Source organism: Vitis vinifera, chromosome 15 (genome assembly GCF_030704535.1).
Source record: "Vitis vinifera cultivar Pinot Noir 40024 chromosome 15, ASM3070453v1".
Lineage (NCBI taxonomy): Eukaryota > Viridiplantae > Streptophyta > Magnoliopsida > Vitales > Vitaceae > Vitis > Vitis vinifera.
The window spans coordinates 12,832,302-12,844,404 of NC_081819.1; the positions used below are offsets into that span (position 1 = coordinate 12,832,302).

The 12,103-nt window shown below is 30.6% G+C and overlaps 1 protein-coding gene across 1 annotated transcript; it reads left to right on the forward strand.

Annotated features, from left to right (window-relative positions):
- The first annotated feature begins 6,075 nt into the window (after positions 1 to 6,075).
- LOC100263313 (protein NRT1/ PTR FAMILY 7.3) lies at positions 6,076 to 11,302 on the forward strand. Its single transcript, XM_002265689.5, has 5 exons — positions 6,076 to 6,408; positions 8,546 to 8,666; positions 8,829 to 9,046; positions 9,144 to 9,706; positions 10,095 to 11,302. The coding sequence occupies exons 1-5, from the start codon at positions 6,373 to 6,375 to the stop codon at positions 10,969 to 10,971; spliced, it is 1,815 nt and encodes a 604-aa protein (XP_002265725.3). The 5' UTR covers positions 6,076 to 6,372; the 3' UTR covers positions 10,972 to 11,302.
- Positions 11,303 to 12,103: the final 801 nt, after the last annotated feature.

The following is a 12,103-nucleotide window of genomic DNA, read 5'->3' on the forward strand; positions in this document are numbered from 1 at the left end:
ACCTCACACTCACACTTGTTTTGTTATTCCATTAGGCTCCGAGTTGTTAATTACCAACTCCTTTCACTCGACAAATTTTGAGACTCATATCACACCGACTTTCTCCGACCTATATTTCCTAACCTATATCAGTCCTAGAGTATGTTTAACAGGAAGTGTTTTTAGTTTAAAAAACGTTTTTTTTTAAAAAAAATAAATTAAATATTTAAGGGAATTTAGAAAATATTTTTAAAAATCTAAAAAATCACTAATAAGATTAAAAAAATTCAAATGTATTGGTGATTTTCCTAAAAGTACTGTCAAATGTACTCTTAATCGTTAGTATTTTTATTAAAAACATTTTATAAAACAATACGGTAGAAAATAAAAGAAGAATTACCTTTAGGCTCTGAGTTGTTAATTACCAACTCCTTTCACTCTTACAAACTTCGAGACTCATATCACACCGACTCTCCCCTACCTACATTTCCTAACCTATACCAGTCTTAGAGTATGTTTAACAAGTGCTTTTAGTTTAAAAAATATTTTTTAAAAAATAAATAAATATTTAAGGGAATTTAGAAAATATTTTTAAAAATCTAAAAAATGGCTAATAAAATTAAAAAAAAACACTTATTATGTAGAGATGATTTTCTTAAAAACACTTTTAAAAAAATATTTCAATTAAAAATACTTCAAATAAAATAACTGTAAAATGTACTATTAATCGCTAGTATTTTTATTAAAAACATTTTATAAAACAATACTAAAAAAAATAGAAGAAGAATTACCTTTAGGTAACTTTTTTTAAAATATTTTTTAATTATTTTCATTTGTTTTCTAAAAACTATTTTAAAAAACAATTATACTAATATGGAGTAATTATACATAGATTGATGAGTTTGATAAGGCATGTAAAAATAATATATTAACTTTAATATTATGTTTGGTTCCTATAAAATTTAAGAGAAAATATGAGACAAAGAAAATGGAGATATAAAATTTTAAAAAATAAACAATAAAAATAAAAAGTGAAGAAAATATATTATAAGATTTAATATTAATAAATTATTTTTATATGCTCTAATCTTATTGTATTTATTTTTTATTCTCTATCAAAATAAATAATCTGTATAAATTTTTAATTAATTTTATGTGATTTATTTTTTCACATTTTTCATGATAAACAAACATGAGAAATTTTTTTTTTCTATTTTTTCTTTTTAATTTTTTTTCCCTCATATTTTGCATGAAGTAAACATAGGGCAAGTAATTTTTAAAAATTTTAAAACCTCTCAAAAGCCCTAAATTTAGTAAGAAAAATATTTCTAAATATTGAGAAGCATTCCTCATCTTTGCAAATCACTCCAAATATGCATGAAAGTACTAATTTGAGCATAGAAGATTGAAGCTGAAGGACTAATTTTTCAAGTCATTCAACATCATGATTTTGGTGAATTTATATTTTAAGGCTGGTGTGAAAGAGAGGTTATGATTGGATGACATTTATAGCTATAATTTTTTTTCATCTTTAGATAATCACCAAACTTTATCTGAATTAATATTTCAAAAATGATAATAAATGAGGTGGAAATGAGGTGGATATTTTTTATAAAAAAAATATATGAATAATATAAAAAATTTACATAAAATGATTAAAAAAAAATTAGAATACTTCCCACTTGATAAAATTTTAATATAATAATGAACAAGATATGATAGTCATCATTTTAGATTTGGAAGCCACACAATATCTGCCACAAATTTTGAATAAGTTGTACAAGTTTGGGAACCAAATAATAATAATAATAATAATTGTCAAAGAATGATCAGAAATCTAGGGCTAAGCTAACACATGAAGAAGCAAGCTTATAAATTGTAATAAGTCAAAGCCAAAGGTTATCTAGATTCTTTTCTAGTCAAGACACCCAAATTTAAGGGTAAGAGAAATCATCATTGCTCCATTTGGATATCTTTCAAATCAAGTCATTTTCATTCCAACAAAAAAAATTTATCTAGGGATGGAGCCATCTAGGCTGTGCCCTCTTGAAAATTCTAAGGAAAAAAAACAAGAAAAAAAAAACCGAAAGAGGCCTCTCCATCGATCATGTCTAGTCTTGGACCTTGAAATATATATATATATATATATATATATATATATATATATATATATATATATATATTTTATCTCAAAATGGATTCTTACCTTACCAATGTTTTTATTTCTTTTTTATTTTATTTATAATCAATTAACCATTATTATAATTGAGTTTGAATAAAATATTGAGTATCAAATTAATACCTATTAAACTTCTTATCTTAATAATAATTGAATATATATTGATAAATAGGATTAAAACATAAAAAAATATAAATAAATAAAACTATGATATAAAGTCGTAAGATTCAAAGGTATATATAAAATACCACTTAATTTATTATACTTTTTTTTAAATAAAGAAAAAATTATCCTTTGGTTACAGCAATATGACACTAAGAATTTTAAAAAATAATTTTTTTTTAAAGAATGAAATATATCTAAACAACCAACTCAAATGAAATGTCTCTCCACCATGAGTAGGAAGCAATTGACACCAAGATTTTAAAACGACTAGGGTAGGCTTTTATTCCACTCTAAGGCTTATCAAGAATCATTTTTTTTTTTTAACTATTTGGTTAGACTTTTATGACATGTTTGGAAGTCCTTTTCCTTTCAAAATATTTTTCATTATTTCAACCATTATCCGATTCTTGCACTCTGTTACGCCATTTTGTTAACTGGTGTCATTAATATTTGAAAAATAAAAAATAAATTTGATGCGACTCACCAATGACTACTTTAGACTATAATTGGTTTAAATGACTTTTTTTTTATGAATTCTAAATTTCTTCTTAAAGTCCGAAGATAATGAAGAATTTGTGTATGTTGAAAATAGACTTGAGCTTGAAAAAGAAACGATGAGAAATTTTTACTTTAGAATTTCGTCTCATCATAAGGGAAATAATCAAATCATATGCTTCATTCTATTTCAATCCCACCTTCTTCATCTACGTGGAGTGGTCTTATTATTCCTAAAGGCACTAATGTAATCTTGAACTGAAATTCAAATTCAAATTTCTAATAATGGAGATTGATACAATTTCCCCATGATTTCAATGTGATTGAATATAAAAGTAATTAAGAGTATGTTTGAAAGTAATCTTGAAGAAAATTAAAAGCATTTTCTAATGTTTGGAAGTAATTCTTTACAAAAATTAGGTGTTAATTTATGAAGACATCCAATAAAATAAAGTCAGAATTATACAGAGAAGATTAACATGCCTCCTACACAAAAATGATAATCACAAATAAAAAAATAGCATTAAAGTATATCCACACCCCAAGTATGAGAGTTTATTTGACCTAATAAGAGATATTTGTTTATTTGGTTATACAATTTTATAGAATATTGTGTCTGCATGAGGGAGGTTAATTGAGATATCTTAAATTCGGATGGAAAAAAAAGTTCGTGATACTATACATCTGTATGGACTATTTTCAATTTTGCAAAAATGTTTTAAATTTAATGAAGTTTAGAGGTAAAACTGATAATATTTACACAGTTTGAAGTGATTCTTTCGAAAATTACCAAAAATATTATGAAAACATTTTTTTTTAGTTTATATTCAAATAGATGATTTTTAAAAAAAATATTTCTAGTAAAAATAAGATTTAAAAATAAAAATATTTTTTTAATCAAATTCACTTCCAAACTATTATAAATATTAAAAAATAAAAATAAATTAAATTGAAAAATATTTGTCATTAATCATCACCTATGATCTAGCAAATTAGTTAAAAAAAAGTGGGTGTTTCATAGGCTCTAAATTTAATAAGAATTAAATATCTTATTGAGGAAGAAGACTGAAAAATCTGTACCTTCAACACCTTATCAAAAACCTAACCCTAACAACTACCACAATAGAAGCAATAATAATAATAATAATAATAATAATAATAATAATAAATAAATAAATAAATAAATTAGAAATTCAAGTTTTGTGTACTATAACTATGACTGTGAGTACTATTGAAAAATGGTAGCATGTATATATTCAGTGAACCCTTAGTATAATTAAATAATTCTGAATGGAGAGGTATATATTCAGTGAACACTTGGTATAAATAATTAAATAATTAAATAATTAAATAATTAAATAATTCTGACACCAGCGAGGAGCCATGGTGGACCATGTGGCTGTGTGGGGGTTTGGGGTTATGGCAAGGTCTATATTTGTACACATCATAATTGGAGTATTAGTGGGACCCTGTCATGAGTGGTGAAGAGAAGATGAAAATATCTCATCCAACCCCCAATTTTTCAATACCCTTTCTGATTTAGTCTACCATTTTCTTTTTTCAAATTTTTGTTCAATAAACTCCGTTATTAAATTACTATAAATGTATACCTTAATTTTTTAAAAAAAATTAAGGCATTAAAATTTTTTTTATTATCTCCATTTTTGAAAATTTTAAATATTATTTTTAAGGATATATACGAGGTAAGTTTATATTTTTTTTATATAAAATTTATTATATTTTATATACAAATTGCTACTATTTACTATTTTTATATATATTTATAATAAATAAAAGAAGATATGAATTTTAAGTGACAAGGTATTAAAATAGAAGAGAATGGTTAAAAAAATGTGTAGAACATGTTTGATTTCTAGAAAGTTCTAAAGAAAGAAAAAAAATGATTTTCTTATATTTGATTTTAATATGAAAAATATATATATAAAAAAAGTCAAATGTAATTATAATTATTTAAAAATTTATGTATTTTAAAATTATTTAATTTTTACATATAAGAGAAAAAATAAGTGAGTTTGAAATAACATATAAAATAATTTATAGATTTTAATGGAAAAGTTGAATATTGAAGGTCCATGTTATTATAAAGTTAATTTCATTTCAAATTAAACAAACAAAAAGTTAATAAGGCTTGTAAGTGAAATGTAATTAAAGTGGTAATAGTTTGTTTCTCTTTGTGAGGCAAAAAATAATATTTAACTTAATGGTTGATTTGTTTCTCTTTGTAATTGAGGTCATGGTATCAAAACTTTATATTACTTTGTCAATGGAGTTGCCTTACGTATAGAACACAATTCAAATTCAATACGATTTTGTTAAACATGTCGTATTAAGAGGTTAATTATATTGAATTAAATAAGACTTAAATAGAACTTGATTTTTAAATGGGTGATCATATGTTGCTTGTTTGATAATTAAATCACATTTCATGAAATGATAATTCTTTATGTTATATTTGAATTAACTTATTCAATCATAGTGTCTTAATTTTGATACAAAACATGCACAACCTATGAATAATAATGAGAGGTCTTTTCGGATACTAATTTCGTCTCAATCTTAATGAGACATATTTGAAATTTAAATAAATGGATTAGGTGTAAACTTGAGATTTTTTTTTAAAAACCTAAGACGGGTTTAGGATTACCTTGCCTCACTTTGCCTGCAATAATAAGAGAATGAATAATAAATTCTCCAAAATGCTTATCATTGCAATAAATCAAGACAAAAGACAAATTGTGACATGAAAAATAATAACACGGCTTAGAATAAGTCATTGCAATAATATCTCCAGTGAGACATGTGCCACAATTCCCCTCCAAGGAGAAGAGCCTCGTTTCTTGAATAAATAGAATATTTTCCAGCAAATACGTACGAATTATGAAATTAATTTATAGATATATAGATATACATAGTCATAGATCTAGAGAGAGAGAGAGAGAGAGAGAGAGAGAGAGAGAGAGAGAGAGAGATGTACAAAAAGAGGAGGAAGTGAAAGAGAAAGAGCCAAATATATTATTCAAAAAACAATGCGTGTAAAGGTGAGGATGAGGGAAAAGAATACTAAGAGAGCAACGAAAGAAAAAGAGTCCCACAAAAGAAAAGTGAATAATTAAAAAAAAAGGAGTCCAATGTGAAGGAAGAGCATGCATGTTTCCAACATGTCAGTGTCAATACAGCCAAATCACAGCCATCATTGCTGTGTAATAGTTGAGTCATGACTCATTGATCTCTGTATCCAACAATTCCACGATTCTCTTTGCTTCCCCCTCTCCCCTCTCTCCTTTCATTTGTATTTTCCTCTCCATCCTTTTCCCGTGTGTGCCTGCGTCACCTTCCTTTTCTCTTTCTCTCTCTCTCTTGTCTCAGCCCTTCCTTCTTCCTTTGCCTCTTCTCTATATATACGCCTCCACTCCTCCCTCTCCTTGCATGCCTCCCTCTCTCTTTCTCTCTCCCTCTTCCTCCTCTCTTCACTCCTCTCCCTCTTCTTGCTCTTTGGTCACTAGCCAGCTATATAGTCTAATTCTTCAGAGAATATGGCATCAATGGCCTGCCTCAATATCTTTCAAAAGGTCAGTGAAATTCCTCCTTCCATAACTCTAGTCTGCTTCATGTTGCATATATATATATATCATATCAGGTCATTAAACCACGTAGAATTACTTAGAACAAGCAGCCCTCATGTAATTCTATGATGAATTAATTTGTTATTAGTATTTTTACATGTGGTTTTTTTGTTATATGAATTTATGAAGCAATTATTTAGTAGTGGGAAGCTATTGTTAATGAATAACAATACTATTACAGTGATGGGATTGGTGATAACATGGGTCCTATCCATGTCTTGAGACCGATCCAACGTTTCTGCAGTGGGACTTCATGATGTTTCCTTTGCCTTTTTGGTGGGTGGCGCATGTCCCCATATCATGTTTTCTCACATGATATCTCTGCATTTTGCTGAAAAATGGTCTTATATATGTATTTGAATCCACTTTCAGTCTTTATTTTATCTAATATGTTGAATCCTCTCTCTCTCTCTCTCTCTCTCTCTCTCTGAATAATTCCTGAAATATGTGACACTAGAAATATAATTTATTGTGATGATCTTTCGTCCGAACTTCATGACCTGTTAGAGGAAAAATGAAATGACAAGTATGAAAAGACATATATAAGATAAGACGTCCCCTCCACTTTGAGCAAAAGGGACGGCTTATCCGAAAAGCTAAATATGAGGACAGGCTCCATCATCGTTTTCTATCTTTTACTTGTCCATATCATAGGTAAAACCTACCCAAAAATAGACTAACTATTTTTATTTTTTTTGAATGGCTCCTATTGAGTTTCATAATCCCAATCAACATGGACTTATGGAAAAGAACTTTATTTTTAAATATGCCATGGTTTTGGATACACAACTTCAATTCTTTTTGGACTATTTTTGCAATTCTTTTTTTTTAATGGTGATTTTTTTAAAAATAGAAAGAAATATTTCAGTGCCGTACGATTTACCAGCTTATGAATTTTTGGGATCAATATTTTACTTCCATGTAGTAATAAAGTTGTACAACAGTTCAGAGAGGAAGGAATCATTCCTCATTTCTTACCCACAAAAAAAAAAAAAGAAAAAAAAAGGTAAAGATCCCTGAAATCTCAGTAATTTAAAGCAACTTGGGCTCCTTGATTCAGTGAGAATATGCCAAAAGTAACTCAGAGGCACCATGTGGTGTTTGCTTGGATTTGTAGCAGGTTCCATTCCTTTGTCCCACCTTTTTCTTTAAAGAATTCCCACAAATTCTGGATTTCATCTCCTTTTTTAATGGTCAGAAAATCAGAATTGCAGGCATGATCTTTGTCCCCTGTCCAGACCAAAAGGTTTGGGCTTGGATCCCACTTTGGATACCCAATTATTATTATTTTTTTAAAAGAATAAATATAAAATCCACCCAATAATTCTAATTATATAATTATCTTTAATTTCATTAAAGTTATACATAAGCCCGTATGACAGTGATCATAAAGTGCTTTTAACCTAAAATGTGTTTTTTTTTATAAAAAAAATAGATGTTTGACAAAATTTAAGAAATACTTTTAAAAATATAAAAAATAATTTATAGCATTTTTTTTGAAAAAACACTTGATAGAAGATTCCTCTAAAAATATTTTTGAAGAAAACACTTTCACTTAAAAACATTTCAAGTAAAATCTCTACTAAATCGGTTCTAAAAAGTGATTTTTGAGTTGAAACTAGATAAATATATGATATGTTACTAAGAATTTGTTTCACAGTGATTATAAAAAACTCTTTTAATTTTTTTAATATTTAAAATTTTTTATCATTAAAGGTTAAAAATATTTTTAAAAATCATCCCAAAATACACTCTAGTAATTTACTAGGAAGATTATTTTTTATACATTCAGGTAATATAAATGTTTGCTTTTATTAAAGTTCCTTCCATGGGGCCCTTAATTATTAAAAGCCATCACAAAAACATACTGCCTCTCCTTTTACAAGGGATGGCCTGCAAAAAATGTTTAAAAATTAGAAAGCATGGCATGCCATATTCTCTTGTCTTCTGAGTAGAAGGAAATATTGTGGATGTACAAATATTCCAAGGGTGGATTATAGTAAACCAAGTTGGATAAAAAATAGATATGCCATTATTTTAAGTCAATGTTTGAGTCATTCCTGACAAATCTTAAAATTTTCAGGGTAGGGGAAAGACAAGAAATGAACAAGAGGAATGTACCTTTGATGGTTCAGTTGATCGCCATGGCCATCCTGCTGTTCGAGCAAGAACTGGAAATTGGGTTACAGCAATTCTCATACTTGGTATGCACCTTCAAAAACTGTTTCTTAATTCTGATATATAATTTTAATCTAACGCTCTTCTGTAATTCTATGGTTGGTGTTATGTGAACATGCATTCCTCTCATTGTGCCCAACTTTTCTAATTGATTTTGTTTGATTGGAACAAAAAAATAATAATAATAGTGAATCAAGGGCTAGCAACACTGGCATTCTTTGGAGTTGGGGTGAACTTGGTGTTGTTCTTGACAAGGGTATTAGGCCAAGATAACGCAACTGCCGCGAATAATGTCAGCAAATGGACTGGAACTGTCTACATTTTCTCTCTTCTGGGTGCCTTTCTTAGCGACTCTTACTGGGGGAGGTACAAGACCTGTGCCATCTTTCAGGTCATCTTTGTCATTGTAAGTTTCTAAGTATAAAGACCATCAAGGAAAATGTATCGAGGATTGATTTATATAGTCTGTCTTCCTAGTTCTAACAAAGTATGTTGGATTGCAGGGCCTGGTGTTATTATCATTATCATCATACATTTTCTTGCTAAAGCCTAATGGTTGTGGGGATAAAGAATTTCCATGTGGATCTCATTCCACCTTTGAGATATCATTTTTCTATCTTTCCATCTACCTGATCGCGCTCGGGAATGGAGGATACCAACCTAACATTGCTACATTTGGGGCAGACCAGTTTGATGAAGATAACCCAAAGGAGAGTCACTCAAAGGTGGCCTTCTTCAGCTACTTCTACTTGGCCTTAAACTTGGGGTCTCTCTTTTCAAACACAATTTTGGGGTACTTTGAGGATGGAGGCAGGTGGGTGCTGGGCTTTTGGGCATCTTCTGCCTCGGCCATTCTTGCTTTGATCTTATTCCTTTTTGGGATCCCCCGGTATAGGCATTTCAAACCCAGTGGCAACCCCCTTTCAAGGTTTTGCCGTGTTGTAGTCGCAGCAACAAGGAAATGGAAAGTTGAAATGCCACCAGAAGGAGAGGATTTATACGAAGTGGATGGCGATGACTGTTCGGGAAATTGTCGCAGAAAGATGCTCCACACCCAGGGATTCAAGTAAGCTCATGTTATATGTCCTTCTATATATAGATCAAATTAGAAGTCCAACTTTTATATACAGCATTTCTCTTTTAAGTAGAGCACCATTTTCTCTAGCTATGTATTGTCTTAAGTTTAGAGAAACTCACTCTTTGTACTGGTGATGAAGTTCTAATCTAGACTATCTGAAGTTATATGATCACAACGGCTTGTGAATGGTAATGCGATCAGTCTGAACTTGTCCTACGCTTCAGAACATAACCCGATTTTTGGACCAATTTTCCAAATATTTGATTGTGATTGTCTCTAGCGACTAATAGAATAGTACTTCATGTGTTATCCTTCAATCTGAAAGTAAATTGGCATGAGGCAGACTACTAATGGGAATTTGTATTGGTCATGCCAGATTCTTAGATAAAGCAGCAGTTCTAACGGCAAAGGAGCGTGAACAGGAAGACAAGGAGAGTCGCAGTCCATGGCGTATCTGCACAGTGACACAAGTTGAAGAAGTGAAATGCATACTGAGACTCCTTCCAATTTGGCTATGCACCATTCTGTACTCTGTAGTTTTCACTCAAATGGCCTCTCTCTTTGTGGAGCAAGGCGCTGCCATGAAAACTACCCTCTTGGGCTTCCATATCCCTCCTGCAAGCATGTCTAGTTTTGACATTGTCAGCGTAGCAGCTTTCATTTTTATCTACAGGCGAGTTCTTGACCCCCTTGTAGCAAGGCTGAAAGGAACAAAGGCAAGAGGACTCACTGAGCTTCAGAGGATGGGAATAGGCCTCATTATTGCAATCATAGCCATGGTTGCAGCAGGAATTGTGGAGTGGTTTAGGCTAAAGTATGCGAAAAAAGACTGTCGTCAGTGTGAAAGTGAGAGTTCTTTGAGTATCTTCTGGCAGATTCCTCAGTATGTACTAATTGGAGCCTCAGAAGTTTTCATGTACGTCGGACAATTAGAATTCTTCAATGATCAGGCCCCAGATGGACTAAAGAGCTTTGGCAGTGCGCTTTGCATGACGTCCATATCGCTAGGAAACTATGTGAGCAGCTTGTTGGTGACAATTGTAATGAAATTCTCAACTAGAGATCAAATGCCTGGATGGATCCCTTCAAACCTTAACAAAGGCCATCTCGATCGATTTTACTTCCTCTTAGCAGCATTGACAATGGCTGATTTTGGGGTCTACATTATATGTGCTAAGTGGTACAAGTCCATCAAGTTAGAGGGGAAGTATGAAGACTCCAATAGCAAAGGCAGTGATGATGTTATGGTCTAAGGAGATAAAAGGAATTGAAGAGGAGGTAGACCATGAAGTATAAGAGATTAGTTGATAACTTGAGCGATGAAACTAGAGAATTGCTGTTTTCACTTCTCTGAGTTGAGCACAATGTACCTCTGAAGAATATCTAAGCTAGCTAAGCTTTGGATGTGGTTTGTGTATAAGGCTAGCTATGAATTGGAGCTACTCTAGTGAAATTTGCAGTCATTTATTTCTTTCAATTCTTCTTTTGATATGTAGTATTTATGTATATAAGATGGAAAGTACACTATCTATGTTTGAAGCATTACCGAATCATGAAGTAATTAAGGCCTATTAACCACATAAATGAGAATTGTTGTCTTGAGGTTTCAACTTTGGTGTGTATGCAGTATTTTGCTTAGCGTTAAAGAGTAACTAAGTCAACTTTTAATGATTGACAATGATTGGATTCTACACTTTTAGAGTTTAAAACATCAACAATATGAGATGCAACAATATTTAAATATTCACTTTGTACTTTCGGAGATATCTTCATAAAGTAGGCACATCATGTTGTATCGAGGCGATCTACACCTACCATGTACTTCTCAATCAGAGACTTTAGTGGTGAAGGATACTCCAATCTTCACAATAGCATTGAAAAACTCATCAATTTTTTCTTTTAATAATGGGAGACACTCATTGGAAGTTTTGAGAATCATTTCTTTAATGTTTTCTCCTATCATATGTGTTGTTTGACGATGTGTTCTAAATGATGTTTGGCGCTATGTATTAAGGATGATTTGTTTCATATCAAATGTATGAGTGAAATCAAGATGAGCCACACGAAATGTAATAGGGTATGGAGATTGTTGTTTGAAAATTAAACCTACAATGGCTAAAAGTGTCAATTCATCATATGTTGTATTTCTAATTGTGGTTTCTTGATCACGAGATTCAATCAAAACACCACTTGAGATGTTAGTAATACTTTCATCACCCAAATGGTAATGAGACAAAGGTAGTAGGATGACAAAGTGATCATTTTGTCATATAGTCTAGTTAAAGGGCATCAACTTCATAGTAGCAACAACATTTTCAAATCGATCCTTAGGAGAAGTCTCATCCCCTTCATTAACAAGTTGGTTGTCACCCTCCACTTAAGGCA

Excerpts from the sequence above, each read along its gene's own strand:
- LOC100263313 (XM_002265689.5), top strand. The coding sequence starts at position 6,373 with ATGGCATCAATGGCCTGCCTCAATATCTTTCAAAAG. Across the intron at positions 6,409-8,545 it reads GCCTCAATATCTTTCAAAAG|GGTAGGGGAAAGACAAGAAA; the intron begins GTCAGTGAAATT and ends TAAAATTTTCAG. Across the intron at positions 8,667-8,828 it reads TACAGCAATTCTCATACTTG|TGAATCAAGGGCTAGCAACA; the intron begins GTATGCACCTTC and ends TAATAATAATAG.